The sequence below is a fragment of the Taurulus bubalis genome, assembly GCF_910589615.1.
Source record: "Taurulus bubalis genome assembly, chromosome: 14".
NCBI classification, from domain to species: domain Eukaryota; kingdom Metazoa; phylum Chordata; class Actinopteri; order Perciformes; family Cottidae; genus Taurulus; species Taurulus bubalis.
Window position 1 is genome coordinate 24392348 of NC_136602.1, and position 22136 is coordinate 24414483.

The 22136-nt window shown below is 40.1% G+C and overlaps 1 protein-coding gene across 1 annotated transcript; it reads left to right on the forward strand.

The window, feature by feature from the left end:
* Positions 1-2518: 2518 nt before the first annotated feature.
* On the forward strand, positions 2519-17929 carry LOC306746841 (cytosolic phospholipase A2 zeta-like; the record flags this gene model as incomplete). Its single annotated transcript, XM_079229820.1, has 16 exons — positions 2519-2645; positions 2846-2982; positions 3183-3314; positions 3441-3481; positions 3606-3648; positions 4249-4283; positions 4829-4955; positions 6556-6692; positions 8227-8449; positions 9532-9649; positions 9997-10134; positions 10216-10323; positions 11377-11556; positions 16431-16603; positions 16697-16883; positions 17721-17929. 16 exons carry the CDS (start codon positions 2519-2521, stop codon positions 17927-17929), a joined length of 2115 nt encoding a protein of 704 aa, XP_079085946.1.
* Positions 17930-22136: the final 4207 nt, after the last annotated feature.

The following is a 22136-nucleotide window of genomic DNA, read 5'->3' on the forward strand; positions in this document are numbered from 1 at the left end:
CAAGACTCACTCACAGTTGCAGTGTCAAATTATACTCTAGACTACAGTACATTGGTGAACAGTATGCAATGCCAGGCTTCCCACGAACAGACATTTACAGACAAAGAAAACTATAACATAGGTTCATTGAGAACACCATGACAACATTTACACAAATGTGTAGGATTTGAAATATGATAAATGAAAAATGAAAAAAAAGGAAACTTGCATAACTGATCATTTGTACAGACAGAGTTCATGATTTGTTAAATGTTATAAAGGTAGGGGTTAGATATGACAGTTAATGATTTCCTAAAAAATGTTAGAAGTGATCATTTGTACAAAAATATAACAGGTGTGATTTTGAGCAAAGTGCTAAATATGTGCTTCATACAAAACTGTCAAATATATATACAAAAATATCAGAGATGTGATACCTCTGACTTTCACATGTTGAAACAGATTAACAAGGTAATCTGGTGTAGGTGTCTACCTACCATCATTGCTGTGGAAATTATTGTTAATAATAATAACTGTTGTTATTATTATTATTGTGCCCTTGGGCAAGGCACCTAACCGACAAACTGTACATAAAGAGGGAGGTCATAAATCAGACTGAATACCTGATAACCTTTAGATGGATTCATACCTGGATATCATCACCTTCTCTTGCAGCAGTGCAGCACATTTTTGTTTCCATGATCATATATTTACACATTTTCCTGCCTTTTCCTCTCTGGTCAAAGGGTAAACTCTGGATGGTGTTTGAGTTCCTGAAAAGGTAAAGTTTGTTTAATTAATTTGGCATTTTAGTCTAAAATAATATTTTGAAATATTGAGCCTCTAAAATAATTTGGAATCATTTCTGTTTTGTTTTTTAGTGAAAAGAAAGTTATCAAAGATGTCCGCCTCAGCGGTAAGGGTTCTATATGCGATCGATGATGATTTAATCTTGAATCTATCTCCTATCTGACTGCTTGTGAGACGCGGAGACAGGGACTCACTCAGTAATCGAACACTCACAGAACAAAGAGAGTTTGGATCAAAGTTCACGTAGAGTTAGGTCTGGTATCAAAGACAATAACTTCCTTCCACATCTGTCTTTCCCAACTCCCAAACAAACAAACAGACACATTATTTATAACATAACACCAGGGCTCTCAAGTTTTCAAGACAGGTAAGAGTGACATATCCTCCTCCTCCTCTTCCTCCTCCTCCTCCTCTTCCTCCTCCTCCTCCTCCTTGTTTTATCTGAGTCCTCCCGGTCCTGGTTTATTTGGCACCTTTGGCTGTTTAACTCTCTACCTCAAGCTGCTGCCGACAGTTCACATGGTTTCTCATTTGTTTGTGAAAATATAATATCGATTTGGGGACCATGACATTTATTTATATATTTCTAAGCATTAATAAACGCACCAACCCCTCCGCACGCCTCCACATGACCCTGTCGGCTCTGCTTGTGTGTGCCTCGGTAAAAAGACAGTGTCAGATGGATGGTTCCTCACAGTGAATCTACACATGCAGGTTTATGCACGGCAACATGCTCCATTGCAATGCCTGACATCACATATCATGGCACGTATTCTTTCATCCATGATGGAGACACTCCCATGACCCCTTCCTGGCGCAGTCATCAATCGTCCCATTCTTTGGCTTTAGCAGTTCCCTTATTTCCACTTAAAATATACATTTTTGTGAATGGGATATTGAAAGCATGACTAAATTCTCCAAACAATAGGGCCAGTGATTCACTCCCAACCCGGAAGGTGAAATACACCATTTTCATCAGGATTGGGGTCTGCAAACACGCACTGGAATCGTGTTTGACTTCATGCAGAGTTTACGAACACAGCTCTAACTTTAGTCATACAGGTACTGGATGGCTGGTAGCTCCCATGACCCCATGTTTTCCACTCCACAGACTCTGTCCCCGATCTCCACGAGACACCGAAGATGCAATATACAGAGCCTTAAGCACCTTGCCACTGAGGAGCTTTTTGACTACCTCAGCAACCTCTGGCCAAGCATATGGATGGGTCTTCCCCCGAGTCTTCAAACTCTGCCTCCTCCACAGAGGACAGCTTAGTCGTGTTCAGGATCTACTCAATGAGCTCTTTCCACCGCTTAACAATATCCCCATTCTGGGTCAGCAGCTCTCCTCGTCTGCTTAACACAGCATGAGCTAGCTTTGTGCAGGGTGTTTCACTAAATGCACAAGCAATTTAGCGATAATGGCGCTCTCTGAGTGTTGGTCTTGAATTTAAATCTTTGTCTGAGACCGAGTCAAGACACATTCAATTTCAAGTCAGAACATGTCTCCAGACACGGCAGACTACAAACAGCTATCTAAGGGATAAAGTTACTCAACAACCACTAGCTGGTACTGCCAAAATACATGCAGTCAGAAACTCTGAAAAATTGCCAATACTCTCATTAGCAGTCATTAAATAAATACAATATGGACACCATTGGATCCCTTTCCATTAAATTGATTATAGTGGAAGTGTAACGCGTACAGTTTGCATAAGTTACACCTTCAATGTCTCCTGTACATAAGTCTCTTCATAATGGATTTTGGGGGCTTATTCAACAGAAGGAAAAGTTTAACTCGTTGAGCTTGAAAGTCACCGTACTGAGAGCAGAAAAAAATCCCTCCAAAGATTACTGTAAGTATGACTTTCACTTTTTTAAGTCACAATATGTACTGTCCATGTTTTGTAATGACACTTAATCAATTAAAAATAATTTTCACCTGTTTTATTTTAAATAATCTTCATATGAAACTGATGTAAAAGTAGTAGAAGTAGTACTGCTTAATCATTGTATAACTGAAACTGTCTTTTATTTTCTTGTCTCTCTGTTACAGGGTCTGAATCCGACTGCTACGTGATCCTCACTCTCCCGACAGCAACAGCAAAAACCTACCGTACAACAACTGTGTCGAACAACAACAACCCAGAATGGAATGAGACGTTTACCTTTCGGGTCCCCACCCATGTGAAGGTGAGTCTACTCAATATTAGCATGACATCAAACTGACTGCTGTTCAGTCCAGTTAGTGTAGCAAGTACTTTAATGTTCTGATAAAGATACAATCTATTGTTTTTTTCACTACATTATTTTCAGCCAATAGCTAATTTAATTTGTGAACCGTTGGAGACAAAAGCTCTGTGACTCTGTAAGCTTTTCTGCTGTTTCCCCAGAACATTTTGGAGATCAAGCTATATGATGAGGACCATTTAACGCGTGATGACCAGTTTGCTGAGCTTCTGTTTGATGTCACAAGTCTCAAAATCGGGATGAAGGAGACCAAGGTCTTCCCTATAAATCTAAAGGTAAAAGCAACAAGAGAACAACACTTGCTCTGTAGGATTGTAATGCACTGAGGGCTGATCTGTTACAAATTGACCATGAAGTAAATGATTATGGTTGAAGGATTTTCCTTGTTCACTTTTCTATAGACGGAGGGCACACTTCTGATAGCGTTTGAGCTGCTTCAGAGGTAACTGTATATCACTGTTTTTACTTTGTTGTCCTCTATCAAAACATTTATAGATATTTTCTTATTGTGTCCTTATAATACACTGTCTGAACCGGTTAAAAATAAAAAACTTGTTGTTTTGTAGTGAGGACCCCCCTTCTGAATATCTCACTAATGGCGTCCTTGTGGTAAGATTTCTCAAATAACATCAGCAATATACACTTTAATGAATACACTCCAGGAACCATTGTTACATCACTACTCCATTCTCCATGTTGGCTTGAACCCTGAAGAAGTATGAATGATCACTAACTTGCAACAAGAGAAGCCATTTAATTACCAAATATAATTAAAAGTGTGGTTGGTTGCGAAATAACCAATAGCAGCAGAATAAACCACCAATGTCATTGCACAGATACAGGTATCTAAACAACAACATCTACATTAGTGTCTGAATAAAGGTGCAAAAAGCAGAGTAGTGCAGAGCACTGTACTGAATAAATCAAATATAGAATATACAGAAGGGTATGAATATGCTGGTTGAGAAGTATGAACAGTATAAATGGTTTGTAATGAATATGGAAAGACAAATACAGAATGAAGATCGTAGGAAGTGCCGGTACAAGTATGAAATAATTATACTTTTTCTCGAGTTATCAGGATTTTCCTCTCCAACAATAGATATCTACAATATCTGCCACAGCATACATCGATCTAGAATTTGATCATATAGGGCTGTCGTTTAAATCATATATGTTTAATAGCAATGTGGCTTTTTCTCATCACAGATCTCAGTGGATTCAGACATGGAAACACATGGAGGGTAAGGTGCTTCCTACTTCCATTATACATTATTACAAAAAGTATGTGAACTTTCAAATATTACATCTAAGGCCTATGTGATTTTGAAACCAAAGGCAGTTAGCATCCACTGTACTGGGAAGGTTTTACACAACATTTTGGAACCTGGCTGCAGGCCTTTGCTTCCATTCCACGACAAGAGCATTAGAGATTGGACAAAACATCACTCCACAAATCAATGGGTGCCGTCACAATGACTACATCCACTTCTGATATACAGTCTATAATTACAACACACACAGAGGGAGAGTGATTTCATTCTCTGCTCAGGTAGACCAATATCTCCACTATAACTGAATTTTGAGAGCACCTTTTAAGATTTCCCTTATTGGAGCTAAGAGGCTTCGAGAAACACCAGTAAAACAGTTCCAGACCCAAAGTATATGAACATGGGCATCCAGCTGGGTGCCGTGAGTGCTCAGTGGTGCAAACAACTTGAAACTGTCAATCAGAAGAGGTCAGTGAAACAATGCCAATTAGCTTTGTTTTATGTTACACAATTCACAGCGAGCGTCTTGCCATTCGTCTGGACTTTGACATCCCAACTCAAGAGAAAGAGTTCCTGAAGAAGAGGAGCGTTGTAGTGGCACAGGCTTTGCAGAAGCTTTTTGGGCCTCAGACTGATCCTAAAAAGGTAGAGTGCAACTCTATCTTTGTTGCTTTTGCCCTTGTACACTGTCCAACACAGGGGTGTCAATTTGCTACTAATTTAATTAATTTAAAAAAAAGTGTGCCAGAATTCAAGACCAACATGCTACAACACTATGACAACATGAACTCTTAACCTGTGACACACTGCTTGCAATACACTCACGGACACCATGCCAATGTGTACCAGGAAGACACACTGCGGACAATCTCAAAGCTGATGCACTAAAGACTGACAGCGAAAGTGGGCTGGGCTGCATGCATCAGTGACAATGCATATAACATTGTGGCTGCTTACTTTCATGGACAGGGGACATGGGGACTAAGTTTCCTTGTGTTAGATGATGAATTTAACCTGTTTGTGCATCAGGCATTAATGTTCCCCACAGGATACAGTTTATTAACATTGACTTTTTATCATGGTCTTTCATTTTTCCATGCATCCATTTTCTTCCGCTTGGCAGCAGGCCCAGCAGGCTACACAACATTTTCCAGCTCAGTCTGGGGGATCCCGAGACGCTCCCAGGCCAGTTGGGTGATATGATCCCTCCAGTGTGTTCTGTGTCTTTCCCAGTGTCTCTTACCAGTTGGGTGTGGCCGGAAAACCTCCGATGAGAGGCGTCCAGGAGGCATCCTGATTAGATGCCCGGACCACCTCAGCTGACTCCTTTCGACACAAAGGAGTAGCGCCTCAACACAAGATCCCTACGGATGTCCTAGCTCCTGCGCATATCTTTAACACCCTACGGAGGAAACTCATTTCGACCGCTTGTATCCGTAACCTCGTTCTTTTGGTCACGACCCAGAGTTCGTGACCATAGGTGAGGGTCAGAACATAGACCGCCCGATAAATTGAGAACTTTGCTTTCCGGCTCAGCTGCCTCTTCACCAAGACGGCCCGGTGCAGCGCCCTGTATTACTGCTGCAACCGCACAGATCCGCCTGTCGATCTCCTGCTCCATCCTACCCTCACTGATGAACAAGACCCCGATATACTCCTTTGCTTGCGTTAGGCACTCCATCCCCAACTGGAGGGAGCAAACCACCGGTTTCCGGCAGAGCACCATAGCCTCAGATTTGGAGGCGCTCACTCTCATCCCTGCCGCTTTGCACTCGGCTGAAAATTGCCCCAGTAACTGCTGAAGGTCATGGTCCGAGGAAGCAAACAGGACCACATCATCTGCGAACAGCAGAGAGGCGATCCCGAGGCGATCCCGAGACCTGTCCATGAAAGTCGCGAACAGGACTGGTGATAAAGGGCAGCCCTGGTGGAGCCCAACACCCACCAGGAACGTGTCTGACATAAAACGTTCCTAACCTAGGTCCCAGAAACACTGAGCCACTCAAACTCCTCCACCAAGTACAGGTGGTGATTTGCGGAAGAGCTTTCATCTTTTATCAGTGCAAAATGTCAATGCATCCAATACTTTGTTTTATGACTTAATAGCCTGAGCTGTAAAAGCGTGCTGACATGGACAGTAAGCTAGTCACCAGGGTGTACGTTAAACACAAGCTACTAAATATCATTCAGCATTTGATCAAACTCAAAGAGCTGCTCAAGCCACACCTCTGTATTCTCTGTTCAGGTGCCGACGATAGCAGTGGTGGCTTCAGGGGGAGGGTCCAGAGCAATGACGGGCCTGCTTGGTAGTCTGAGAGGCCTGAAGGATATCGGGGTCCTGGATGCTGTCAGTTACATCACTGGTGTTTCTGGATCCACATGGTGAGTGAACCATTTGAGTAGTCAAGTTTCCACAGTATCTTAATTTCAATCTTCTCATTTTACATAGACAAAGACACATTTTGGGTTGTGCTTTTGTTGCAATTAAACACAGGGAAGCAGGGCAGTGGCGCTGTGAAGACAGGTCATGACCAAGCGGCAACCTCCGAGGCTCCTAGCTGCATTTAGAGTTAGGAAAACAGCCAGTTAAAGAAAACCACACTCAACTCTTCTGATGTGGCTCTAGTGGTGCCACACGTCACCCTAGAGATCATCCAGATTATTGATCCTAGGGCATAGGAATGTATATAAATAGATGTATTATCGTGTATAGGTAAATGTGTGTCCAGGGGAGGGGCAGAGTTACCTGTACTGTGGTAGGGTCAAGGGCCTAATCAGTGGCAGGCTATATAAAGCTGCCATAGAGCTGGGTCCATTGCTGCTGGGACCACACGCTGCCGTGGTACACTATGACTGTCCTGTTTGTCCTTAATGTTGGTGAAATAAACACCTGGTTGGCCACCATGTAAACTTCTGTGTCGAGCTTCCTGCTTCCGAAATCCAGCCGCTATATGGCCATCCTAACACTCTTCACCAACCTCCTTGACCCAGCCCCCACTGTCGCCCTCCTCTTTCCACCCTTCTACCAAGCCCCTTTGTCGACTACTTTACGAAAAAGATAGATGACAAACGCTCCTCATTTACTAATCCATCTTTCATAACTATACTTTCATCAACTTCATCTTCTTCCCCGTCACTTTCCTCCATCAGAAGAGTTGAGTGTGGTTTTCTTCTTTAGAGAGTTAGGAAAACAGCCAGTTGTCAAAGAGGCATACGTGAAGGGGAAGAGGAAAGAGCCATAGAGGTGGGAGGGGAATTGGTCCAGCAGGAAAATGGTTGGGTGGGGTACTTAAACCAGTACTTCCATGGTTATGGGAGGAAGAAGGTGGGTAGATCAAGAATCAAAATACTTTTGGGGGTTGGAGAAGGAGGATTTCATTTTGTATTGAAAGAAAGAGCTTTTAGCTGCAGACAAGGATGCAAAGTAAGAGGAAAGATAAGACTAATAGGCAAGGAGGTCCTCAGAGTGCTTAGATTCCTGCCATGTGGTTTCATCTGCGTTAACATTCTTCTTTAAATGACATAGTCACATAGTGACATATAAAGGTACCAACCGGGAGACTTTATGTCACCATTGGACTTTTAAAACCTCAATTATAAGAGTGTATATGTGTTGAGCGATTTTTAACCTATGACCTTCAGATTTCTTTCTAAATTTGGCAAGAGATATTCTAACACCACCATTGGTGTGTTTTAGCACAGTACAGTGCACTTTACAGCTTAAAAAGCATGTGCAGTACCTCTTTAAAAAGTTATGTATTTTAAAATGTATATAATATCATAATGAATTAATCATCATCATCATTAACCTGACTACATGTGTGTTGTCTAAGTAAGAATAAGTGTGCCTGGTTATATGAATTGATTTGAAATCATTGTACCCATTTTATACACTTATTACTTCCCTTGTGAACAGGACTATGTCCACTCTGTACCAGGAAGCTAACTGGTCACAGAAGGACATGGACAGTGTCATCTCAGCAAAGAAGGAACAGATGACCAAGAGTTTCCTGAGTGTCTTCTCTCCTGAGAAACTCCACTATTACAGAAAAGAAATTGCTGAGAAGGAGCAAGAGGGTTACATTGGGTCACTCATTGATATGTTGGGCCTGATAGTTGAGCAACTTGTCTTTGAGAAGGTGAGCAGCTGAACACTTTCTTTTATCACTTTAAATATACAGTGTATTACATTAAAAACAAGGAGTTTCTCAAACTATCCTTTTGAACTTGACGGTTACATTTGACAAAATCGTGGCAAGAGTTAATGGGATTTGAATGATCGGCATTATATAAATAGAGCGTATTTACAATCCTATTTAGAAAAACAATTATATTTAGAAAAACTTTACTATCTGTAATATTGTTATGTTATATTTGGGCCATTCAATTCAATTTATTTTGTACAGCCCAGAATCACAAATGACAAATTTGCCTTAGAAGGCTTTAAAATCTGTACACACACGACATCCTATGTCACAGAAACTCACATCGGCACAAGAAAACTCTCCCAAAATACATGTTTAACGGGGAGAAAATGGGAAGAAACCTCAGGGTGAGCAACAGAGGAGGACCCTCTCCCAGGATGGACAGAAGTCCAATAGATATATCATGTGTACAGAATGAACAACATAACAGGATTATTGGCTCCTCGAATGACCCATCACAATACAGATCAGTGCTGATGGCTGGGAAATTGGGCTAGCTTGCTTCTTGCCAGATTTTCTTATGCTATAAGGGATGTTTATGGTGTTTTTTACATACCCTTACTTCAGCCACCACTAAAGGTCCATCTCCAGACCGCCACTGCAAAGTGTATAGAATGGAAACACAATATATGTGGACTCTATATTATGGGGGTTGCTGTTTGTTTGTTGAAGTTAGCCGACTCCATTTCTTAGTTAATATTTGGCTAGTATTGTACTAGGAAGCAGAAGTAATGCAAGGCACATACACACCATATCCTTTAGATTTTTCTGGGAAAAATGTCCTGAAGCCTTTACATAGAAATAAGTCCACAGGCTGTTATAAGAAAATAAGTATGCTGGGGAAACTTCTCAATTCACATTACAATCCGTTCACCCTTTGGCAACAAAAAAAATAATTAATATATGTGGAAAGTTACACATTACTCCTCAAAGTAAGGTGTGTCTTTGCACCCTAATTTTATATTTTTAAAATGTTACAAATATTATTAGCAAAATGTGTTTGGTTGCAATTACAGAAAGTCACCAGTACCCTGTCTGAGCAGCAGAGAGCAGTGAATGAAGGCCAAAACCCTTTACCCATATACACTGCTGTCAATATGAAGGATATGGCAAAGGGCTTTCAATCTGAAGCTGGTAAATATCCTGCATGATAATTTTTATTTGTATTGTAATTACTGTAATAGCTAGAAATGACACTTGACCATGTGTTCCTAAAAGTATGTTGTGCAAGGTGACTGACGCCCAATGAATAAACTGTACATAGCATGTAAAATATGTATTGGTGTTAAACTCAAGGGACCCCTATGAAGGCCCAGTTGTATATGAAATGTTTCATTAATTTTGCAACTGACATGAATGTGGAAATATTCAGCAGGGTCATACTGATGACATGATATAGATTCAGGACACATACTTACAAAATTGAAAACTGTAAAGCATTGATTGATTTTGTAATACCAAATACCAAATCTTGTCGACAGAGTGGTGTGAGTTTACCCCCTATGAGGTAGGCATCCAGAAGTATGGGGCATTTGTCCGAACTGAGGACTTCGGGAGTCAGTTCTTTCTCGGTAATTTCGTCAGGAGACTCCCAGAAGTCCGCATCCCTTATCTGATCGGTAAGACCACTACTTTTGTTTAATGTCAATGTACAGTAGTGCATAACCAATTGCAATTGATTATTTTTTTTATGTAATCAGGAATATGGAGCAGTGACATGTCGGTCAAAATGTCCCAGCTATGGACGAGTGCAACAGGGTCCATGCCTTCTTGGAGCACCTTGCTCGGACCAGAGGTCAACAGCATAGGTACAGTTACTTTTATTTATAGTGCAGCAAGACACATACATAGACAATTTAAAGAATAAGGCTGGAGTTTCTCTAATTTCCCTGTAAACAAATCCTATTAAAAGCCAAACAAAATGAACTAAAACCAACGTTGCGTTTCGACTTTCAATGTTTTCTAACTTTTTTACCCTCTGTTACTGATTCTTTTTTTTTTTTAAGGTTCAGTAATTTCTTAAAATAGCTACCTGGACAGCAAGCATTACTTAAACGAATAGTACATTTTGTGTGGACTATTTTAAAACGGCTGTTTCACTATCGGCCAAAATCAAGAGAAGACTGACTTTCTGTCAATGAACATTTACTGCCATTTCCTCATCACCTTATACTATTTTGAATAGGTTAACCTGTAATTTTGAAGAGCAATACAGTAATACATCACTACTTTTATGCGTTTTATGCATGTGCCATTGCAACATTGAAAATGTATATATGAGACCAAATAAATGCATTTAGGGGAAATAAACAGGTACCTCTTCAATAAAACAAACAGAATGCAAACTCTCCTTTCATATTAGTAAATGTTATGAGTAGGCTTCCATTATCAGAACAATGTATACATTCAGGTTTCCTCGTGTGGCTCAAAGGTATATTGCAGATATGAATCTTAAATAAAAGAATATGGAAAAAACTGCAAATTTATTGGCAACCCCCATGTGGGTCTCGACCCAGTCTTTAGAAATGACTGCGTTAGTAAGTGCTTACAATACAAAACCATGACGTTGTACTGTAAATACATAATAGTGCCTACATTTATCATAATGAGGGAACAAAGACATATGAATTAATTTTTCACTTGGTCATTTCATGGGATTGTTGAAAATTTGAAAAATAGAGAATATTGCCAGCTTAATCATTTGAAGCATTTTCTTAGATCATTAAAGCAATTCAAAGTTTACACATCAAACCATATAATAAAACTGTTTTACTGTATTTATTACTACCATTGTACAACAAAGACACTTCCATGTAAGAACATAATGTATGTATTATTGAAATGTTGTGTTCTTTTGACAGACGTTGACACTGACCCATCAACTCTGGACACACACCTCATCAATCCAACCACAGATTTCATCAACATAGCGACTGATTTCTTCATAAATCGTCCAGTCATTGCTGAAATGTACAATTTCATGCATGGACTCTTCATGCACAGGGACTACAATCAACAGAGCAGCTTTGTTGCCTGGAAAGGTAGGCACTCACAGTTCTGTTATTGATATTTTGAAGGGGTGGGGGTGTGGGGGTAGGGGGGGGAGGATTATTGGAATATTCCGTTTTGGCATTTACAAACAAAGGAGTACTTATCAGCATTGTCACAAGACATATACATCGATGTATCCTGCAAAGAGGGCTTTGTCAGCATCCATACAACCTAACATAGAACATAACTGTAACATGCAAACATAAGTCCTTTATTCATCAACAGGAGAAGAGGATGTGTATACTACTTAGACTGCATAAACCACAAGTCTCACAATGCCGGCCTTGATATTTTTCTCAATAACCACCTATAAAACAGTTGACATATAGGATTATAAAATACTCTTAAGAATTACAAATTCTCATTACAGTACACTTTCACCAACAATTCAAAAACTTTGGAACATTACTGAGCCTCTAGCTGCAAGTGCACAGGTGGTACATTTATGTAAAGTTGCATGTACATAACACATATTGTCGGCTGTCAAAGATCCTCTTAAAGAAGTGTCGCTCTTTCATGGACTCCTAATTGTTTTGTTCTGAGCAATGACCTCTCAGCTATATGTGGAGTGTCTGCTTGTAGTTGCCCTTAGGGCAGGGGTTCTCAAACTATGGGGCGCAGAGGTATTACAAGTGGGCGTGCGGGGAAATGCTGATTTTTTTTATTTTATATTTCAAGACCTATATTGAGAACTTCAGATATTTCCAAAGTACAAGGTACACAGACAAGTCATTAATAAATGCATGGCAAAATGCCTGTACTTTTGTGTAAATGTTTACATTACACCGTTAACAGGTTACACTTGCGCGATGGCCAAGATTCTTGGTTAATTAGCCGATTCTTGGCGTCTTGCCAAAAGCCGATCTCTGTGAGGTCGACTTTTCTGCTGTTGCCTCTCTCAAAACAAAATACAGATCTAAGCTCAGCATTGAGCATGAATTGAGAGTGGCCTGCAACACCATTTAACCTCTTAGCGTTCCTGTAAAATTTGATGAAAAACACCTATCCAGGTATACCCAAAGTAAATTGGAAGCTGTACTGTACTATTTGGAGTAAATGCATGGTCTTGGTCTCTTTTGAAAGGTAACAATCTGAAGTTTTTTCCCCTCAATAGTCAGTAAATCCCTTTAAGTGCTGCTGACACTGAGTTATTTGAGTTTGAACACACTAAAGTATATAAGGTTTTTATTTCCGCCTGAACATTTCTTTGCAAATAGATGCCAATAGATGACTATAAATGCCCCCCGCCCCCCTCTTTCTGGTGTCATCTGAGCCATACAACGTGACAGGCTTGATCCACGTAAGGAGACAGAGGTTGACTCTGTTCTTCAACAAAGCTTCTGGTTGGGTAATGTAGCCTCAGTCAGGACATGAAGCTGACATGATACCGAGTTTTCGTCTGTGCTCTCATGCAAACTTGCTTTTCTTCTAAAAACAAAAATATGTTCTTTCATATCTTCCAGCTGATATGATGCAGTTGGTGGATATTTATGGATGTAATCACGTGTTTTTTTATTGGACCTTTACGATGTAACAACGCCATTTTTGTTGGCATGTTATGGATTAATGGATCAATTTGAGGCGTCATCGGTGAGTTGCCTGGATTTTGCTATCGTTTGTTTGTTTGTTGTTGACAAAAAGTGGACAAAAGTCTCGTTTGTAGCTGCTGTGGTGGTCTGATCTTGAAACGAATAGCATAGCTGGAATCACAAGAATCGTAGGTTTCCAGAAACATGTCGAACTCGTACCAAACTATAAATAGAGGCACAGTGAACAATAGAATGTACAGTAAAGGACGCCCGCAGGACGGCAGCAGGTTAAGAGGTAATAAAGCACAGCATATTTAAATCTAGCATTTGCGTGTTTCTTGTGTTCACACTCTGGACCATGTCTTGCTTTTCCTGATAAAACCCAGTTTTTAAAAGCTTCTCTAGCCTCTCTATGGAGTTCAGACACATATTCATTCCATCCTGGCCTGAGATTATATTGTTTAGCCCTTTTTTTGCAAAATGATTTACTTACATTATTTAGACAACTCCCAATGTTATCATACATTACACATAGATCACTATTGTGGTTTTGGTTTTTACAGTTAATGTTGCCAGACAGAATTGCATCGACTGGTATATCAATATTTCCGAGGCTCTTATCAGTTAATGAATTGTAATGCAAGAAATCAACTTCTGTGAGCTTTGACCAATCTACTTTAGAGTGTTGTTCATGGTTATCATCATTACTGGTCAACTCTGGTAGATTCTCAACATTTAATCTCATAGAGACAGGTATGTGATCTGTTGTAGCCAGCTCATACAAGATTGCAACATCCTCGAGACAGTCATGAGCATCAGCTATACATATACAGTGATCCAGCCAAGACGTTGTATGCCAAGCTTCACTGGTATATGTGTAGCTATTTACTGGCAACAGCACTTTGCTGGACAGAACCAACTTCCTATATTGACAAAATTGCATTAGGTGTTGACCAAACAGGGAATTTTTATCTGAAATATCAGCGTTCATATCCCCCACAACAAATATATTTGTATATGCACTTTCTTTGACAAAGGAGCTTATAAAAGCGAGCCTATGAAGGTATTCATCCTCGTTTTGGTTACTTTCATAAGGAGTGTAAACATTTAAAATTACAAAACTTTTTTTATTATGTACAACTTTAATTGCTATGCACCAGTCCACCTCTAGCCTAATCACACTGATCAGTGGATCTTACTTTTTACGCCACATAATGGCGACCCCACCAGGTATTCTGCTGTAACGGGACGGCCCTGACCTGGTCAGAACCTAGGGGGAGCACCTACTCCTTACGCCAGCTGTGTAAGGAGGGCCCATTTTAGAACCCTGAGGTTTCCCTCTCAATTTGCTTGCGATTACAATTTATGGAGATAATGACGGATGTTAAAAACCCCATTCGTTCAGTTTTTCCCTGTGGCCTACCTATTTCATCGAGCCACAGTGATCCACCGAACTGTTTCCTCTAACAGGAAAGGAAGATGAATCGTTTTACACACAGTGAAACCCAAACGATTACTTACATTTGTCTGGATATGGAAACCAAGCAGGATCGTGCTGGATTGTGTTCTCTGGTCAATGGCCTCGGCCCAGTGTTACCTTCTTTGCTTCGAAAAACCTGGAAGTTATTTATTCCATTAAACGGGAGTCCCCATTGAGTAGAGTTCTACACTCTTATTTGAGAGTATACATTTTATTTCAACAAGAGTTATTATACACACAGTACCATAACTGATTCTTTTTTTGTCTTGGAGGAATTCCCCTCTGCGCTTAAGAGCCAGTTCACCAGTATCATATGTTTAAAAAGCTACAAGAGCAAAAGTCACATTGTAGTTCATCAACCGTTTCTTTTTTGTCTTGGAAGAAATCCCCTCAGCTCTTAGAAACAGTTACCAGTTACAAGTGTAAGAAAGTCTTTTATTCGATTTCTCGAAAATCACTATGGACAGAATTAGGTTAATCCAGGTCTTGTTTGGCTGAAAAGGTCTCTTGTATACACAAGATATCGGCACTCTCCATTAAAGTGTCAATAACAATGCGTCGCGCTTTGTCCCCGGCGGACTGTCCAAGGCGCAAGCCACGCGAATTATAGGACACAACTCTAATACTCATGTTTCACAATCATATCTGTATGGCAGCAGATGTCCCAACCTCAAGCATGTCCCTTGCAACAACAGCTATTTGTACATCCAGTGACCCCACAGCCGCAGCCTTGCGGCTTCATAGAAACGCCGTACAAACGTTCCCTCTGGCCAAAGCTGTGGCTCGTACATCTCGCCGACCTCATTGCACTCGGCGGTAATTTTGAAGGAGCTAAAACGACTTGAAGCAGTGTTTATCTTTTGACAGGTTAGATCGCGGCGGAGTTTTTCTTTTAGATAATTTACCAGTGCCTCAGAGTCCAAATCGGGCGAGAATTTTGTAGCGAATACACTCACTAGTTTTGTCTTTATAGCTTGTATGTTTCCCCCAGCACTGGTTCCAACAATACCAGTAGTCTTCTTAGGAAAAGGAAAGAGAACCTTAAAGTACAGGGCGGAGGGCGCCCCCTGATATAACGGGAGAGGAAACACTGAAGATGGTGGTTTGACATGCGCACAATATTGAACATTGACTTCAGAAATGGTCAGAGTTCATATATACAGAATTTTTGTTTTGTTTTTAAAATGTTATGTAGTTATATAGTAGTTATGTAATGTACGTTTTTGTTTGTTTTTATTTTGACGAAACTAAAAACTAACTCAAAAATGCCTCGCGGGCGACTCCCGTGGTCCTTGCGAGCGACCAGGTGCCTGCTGGCACCGTGTTGGCTACCCCTGCTTTAGTGTGTTCAAACTTATATAACTCAGTGTCAGCAGCACTTAAAGTGATTCTGACTATTGAGGGAAAAAAGTGTCACGAAGAAAAAGAGTGATACCTTTCAAGAGACCAAGACCATGCATTTACTCCAAATAGTTCAAGTACAGCTTCCAATTTGGGTATACCTGGATAGGCGTTTTTTTTGGCAAATTTTACAGGAACGCTAGGAGGTTAAGAGCATATTGAGCACCATTTTGACAGCACTTTAAGCCAAATACCAATCAAACTAATGACATTTGCTTCGACTCAGTATGATGAATTCCCAAAGCAACAGTAAGAAAAAGGATCTGCCACGGTAATTAAATCTCAGCTGCTACAGCAAGGCAGCATTCCTGTACATGATGCTTACCTGAAGAGAGAAAAGTTCAGCAGAGAACACAATTGACATCATATGCAAGTCAGTTATTTAATTTTCTGTTTCCTAGTCAACAACCTATTCATGCAATCTTGCTTGCAAATCTGTTTATTTTCTGTCCAGAAATGCATCAGGATGCCTTCCCAAACCAGCTGACACCCAGTGACTCCACCCTGCGCCTGATTGATTCTGGTCATGCCATCAAGATTGGCTGTGTGCCTGTCCTGCGGCCAGAGAGAGATGTGGATCTCATCATATCTCTGAGTTACGCGTGGGAGCCAGAGCACATCTTCAGGGTAAAAAGAATGAGGCGGCGCTCATCTGGGACACAAAATGGACATTCTTCCATCAACATTAACAATACTCTCCGATCATGTCCAATCTATCAGGTCCTGGAGAAGACAGCTGCACACTGTAAAGACCATGACATCCCCTTTCCCAATGCTGATTTTGCCAGTCTGGAAAAGGAGCCTCAAAAGGAGTTCTACATCTTCGAGGATAAGGAGAATCCCAAGGCCCCGATAGTGGTTCACTTCCCACTCGTTAATGTCACATACAAGCACTTCAAACACCCAGGTAAGCCCATTTGAAGTAGCTGAACTTCACTGCAACACGGCTTCGATCTTTTTTTCTTTGTGCTGTATATCTTGAAACAATAGTAATGTAGCAATAGGAAGTGACCTTTCTCTGCAAGCTAGTCTCGCTATCGTAGAAGTCATGTGAGGATCTTTTACAGGGCAGGGGGCTGGTAATGGCAGGACAGCATACCTGTATTTCTTCATTCCATACTAAAATGATGCAATACTTTATCAGAGCATTGCAGCATATATTTATGGGGTAATAGACCTGTAATAAACATTCTGCCTCACGCTGCTTATTGCAGCTAATGTTAAGCACTACAAATTGGGGATTCAACCAATTAACATGAACTTCTAAATGACTACGGATCTGCTGTATTCCTGATGACTAAGTGCAACTTGATTAGAAAGGCAATGAAACTGCCTTGTGTATTTCTACATCCAATAAGAACATGACATTCCATTCCATTATCCGTACCACTTATCCTATTTTAGGCTCGCTGGGTGCTGGAGCCGATCCCAGCTGACATTGCGTGAAGGCAGGGTACACCCTGGACAGGTCACCAGTTTATCTCAAGGCACATATATCGACAGTTTAGAGTCCAATTAACCTGAGCTGCATGTCTTTGGACTGTGGGAGGAATCCGGAGAACCCAGAGGGAACCCAAGCTGACACGGGGAGAACATGCAAACTTACCCAGACCTGTCCGAACCCGGGCCCCTCTAGCCATTACTCAACCGTGCAGCCAAAAGAACAAGACATATAATTGTGTATTACATTGTGCTTCATAGGACATGAATTAACCAATTGTATCATTATCTTATGACTTTACAGGTGTCAAGCGTGAGACTGAGGAAGACATGAAAGCTGGGGAGGTGGATGTGAGCAGCAACGACTCTCCATACCGCACCAAGAACTTTACCTACTCAGAAGAGGATTATGAGGCTCTGGTGGACCTGACCACTTATAACATATTGAACAACAAGGAGAGCCTCCTTGAAGCCTTGCGTAAGGCCCACGAGAGGAGCGCATTCAAAAAATAGAAATAAAGGATAAGATTTACAGGTTTATCTATGTTGCCTCGACAAGTAACTTTTGTTAATTGCCACATCTCTATATTAATGCTCCAGTAATTTGGGCACAGGATATTTACTCAACATTATAAACTACTGTTTTAAAAAATAAGCATCAATGTCTTATAGTCTTGAAGTGGAACATAATAAGCCTCTCCAATTTAGATTAACTTTGTCCCTCTATTATAACTCTGCTGTCAGCTTCTTAAGAGCTCTGGCAACTTGCATCATCATAATCAGTGTTGGGGTAGTTATTCAGAAAAAGTAACTAGTTACAAGTGACTAGTTACTTCTGAGAATTGTAACTAGATTACTTTACTAGTTACTGCATTTGAAAAGTAACTTCACTACTAGTTACTTTACTTTCCATTTTTTTAAGCAAATATCCAAATTAACTGCAAAGATACATGGACAAACATCATGGCCCTTTCATCACTTTATTTTCAATAAAGGGCATCTCATAGCCTTTCCACATAAGTGTATTGTAATTGTAAACATGTAAAACAAAATGGCATATAAAACTCAGCCATTAACTTGAACGAACATTAACCCTGTTCACACTGTCTGACCAAAGAAATATGCCTCACTTTAAAATCACAAACAACAGGATACAAGAGGCTGTGTATGGTGGGGACATTCAGGTCAAACAGCATAACACATTGAAAACAGGCTTTTGGAAACATGAGACCCCACTAAACCAAATGGGGGCCGACTCCTAAGAACAAAATCAGCTTGTTATAGGAATCATTGTAGTGGTTTAAGAAAAATAGAAAAATTAATGGCACTTTTTCCCATAAAATAGAAACAGAAATGCACTTAACCCAAAAAATAGAAACAGAAAATGCAATTAAATAAACAGAAAATCCACTTCATCATTGCCTAAATAAACAGAAAGTGCACTATATCCTATGACGTTTATAATTTTTCTCTATTCTTCAAAATAGCGATTGTATCGCATGAGTAAAAGTCTCTTGAATCTTTTATCCGACAGCCTGTTCCTCCTTGGGGTCAGAACAACACTGCCCAGGCTGAAAGCCTTTCCACAGTGTTGTAACTTGTTTTATTACATGATTTACTCTTATTGTGAAGAGCATGTAAACAGGAAGTGCTTTTACTTTGAAGGCAGAAAGCACAATGATACGTGCTTGTTGACGCAAACTAATGTTGATGTTACGTGTGGAAAATATATACATGTCTGGTGCAAGAGCGCTTTCTCAATCACTTAAACAGTTGTAATACTGCAGTTCACCAGTAGAGGGATTCCGTTCATACCAGACGTGTCTTGTCCTCATTAGAAGCTCCACGTCATTACAGACAGGTGCACTTGATGGTATTGGAGTGTTGTATTGCTTTGCAATATCCTTAATCCTAGGGAACCTGGAGAGATCCTCCCAGTTGGATCCGGGAACTCCGTCTCCGTCTCATCCATTCCCCGCTTCCCTCCTTCTACGCACCACCAGCAGCTACGTCACTCAAATTCTCAAATCGGAGTTCTGTGATAGATTGTTCATGCATACACTAAAAGAGAACTTTTCGGACTGGTAAAAATGTCTTGAGTAACGCAGGAAAGCGTGTTACTGAGGTCTAGTAAAGTAGTGTAGTTACCAATATTTTGAGTGTAATGCGTTACTTTACTTCGTTACCTATAAAAGTAATATCGTTACTGTAATCCGTTACTTTGCAACTCGTTACCCCCAACACTGATCATAATGTAGGCAAAAAAGGTTGGGGACCACTGCTTTAGACCAAAGTTTAAAGCAGTGGTCCCCAACCTTTTTTTTGCGCCACGGACCGATTTCTTGTAAAAAAATAAAATAATGGACCGGCTTCACGTTGTGGGCGATAAATATAACATAATAAATATGGCGTGAAAAAATTATATGACGGCATAAAAACAAATATAAAGTGCATAAAAATACAACTCACCATTACGCCGTCTCGGGGTGATGGGAGACAATGACATATTCAGTGTGTTCTTTATGTCCTGTCTTCTCCGTTACTTAAAACCCGCTTCACAAAGACAGGATGTTGGAAATGGAAGCAGGGTTTTCAGAGCTTTTTGGCGATCTCAGGATATTCTGCCTTCATTTTAATCCAGAACACCAGCAGAGTAGAAACATCATTTTAATTTATTTTTTGGGGTAACGTGTCACGTGACCTCTTGACATGTGTGATGTCACAAAAGGCTCAGACGCACATGCGGATGTATCCGGTCATTTTTCAAAATAAAACATATTTCCTTGATAGTAATCAACTTTTTTTTCATCAATTCTTTCTGTGCGGCCCGGTACCAAGGGACCCACGTACCGGTACCGGGCCGCAACCCGGTGGTTGGGGACCGCTGTTCTAAAGGATGATTCAGTACTGTACTTGTGTGTGTGAAAACTGTTTTAGGAGTTGACAGCATGATATTTTGTATAAAACTGAAACATGGAGAACACAGCTACTCACATCTTTTTATTATAGTCGTCAAATGTTTTTCTATTTTTGTGCATCTGTATTGAGAGAACAAACGTTATATCTATTGTATGTGTACACACTTACTTGGCCATGTAACTCATTTTCTAATTTCTGCCACTTTGGCTTTAATCCAATAAACAAATTATCAAAATGTACATATACCTACAGCGTTAGTGACAAACCCTCTCGGCTGTTCTACTTCTTCGTCCTTTTATGTTGGACTAAGGACCGACTGAATACTACAGTGACTAAATAGCACTTCACAAGGTATGTATTACATGATAGTACGGGCCAGGCTAGCTGGTTAACATGCTCATTTCAGTAGTTACCTTTGACGTGACGTCAACACTGAAACTTATTAACATTGACATTAACATTATGAGAATGTTATTTCATTTGTTGAATGTTTTAAACTAAAATTCAGACTAGTTCTGACACTATGCATCTATGTTTTCAGCTACCCTGATGTGAACAGTATATTACAATGAAAGAAACGTCTGAGCAAGCGAACAACAAACCAAATTTGACATGCATGCAAACATACATGAACATACCTGCAAACTTGTCACCTTTCGGCGAAATTGAGTGAGACACGGAAAAAAGCTGAGGTCGTGATCTTCGCAAATAGAAGATCTTTGATGTGTCCGAGTCTTGGCCAATCAGCGTTAAGATGTCTACAGTGTCTTTATTTCCCTCTCACTAATTTTTTTTATAGCAAACTAGTCACCTTGCTATCACGTTAGCTAACGTTGTCGGACAGACAACGAGTGTGATTACTGGCAGCGGCGAGTCCGTGGCAGCATGTGGCGTCACACAAGAGAGCGCCGACTTCGCGGCGCTGCAGTTCTACCTACCGACACCTCACTACATATAAGGAGAGGACTATGGAGATTTACCCAACTTGTATTTTAATTAAAAAACCGAAATGAGTTTCCTCCGTAGGGTGGCCGGGCTACTGTTTATATTTAAGGGTCTAAGATCTACGTGTAGAAAGAAAGTGTATCCTCCAGTTAATTATAATCTGTATAGTTATGTGGTTATAATGATGTCACACTCGAGAGGTGTGCATGTTCAGGTTTACCTGGTGGAAACATTATTCCAGTGTTCTAGACTAACAGTGCCTTCTCCTCAAAGTAAAGTGGTATAACAGTATGACATAATATGGTCAAATACAAATTAAATAAAAAGGCTGATACATTATACATATTATGGCATATAAGTGTAATATTATGAAGTGAAATGTAGTAGTAGCAAAACAATATTCAGTATAGAACAGCAGTATTGCATATTGTAAGTACCAAGTCTACAAAATACATTATATATATATATATATATATATATATATATATAAAAAATCACTAAATTGTTGTTTACATTCATCTTACTTAAACTGTACACAGGGTTTTCTATACATATCAACAATCAAAATATAACTATCAATTAACACCCATAAAACTTTGTTGTTGCCTAAACAAATCAAGTGTTGAAACCATCCAATTATGGTGTTTTCCAACTGGATGACCCATAAACGTGTCAGTGTCTCATGAGTTGACCTCACATGACTTTCAGCTCAGTGCTGCCCTCTTGTGCGACATTCCATAAATTACACCTCCTCATAAACGATGCAATTGGCTTTTTAATACTGTAAAAGCAACTAAGGTTCCTAAATAAAGACATTAGTTTATTTCAAATTGTCTTTCGTGAACTACATAATTTG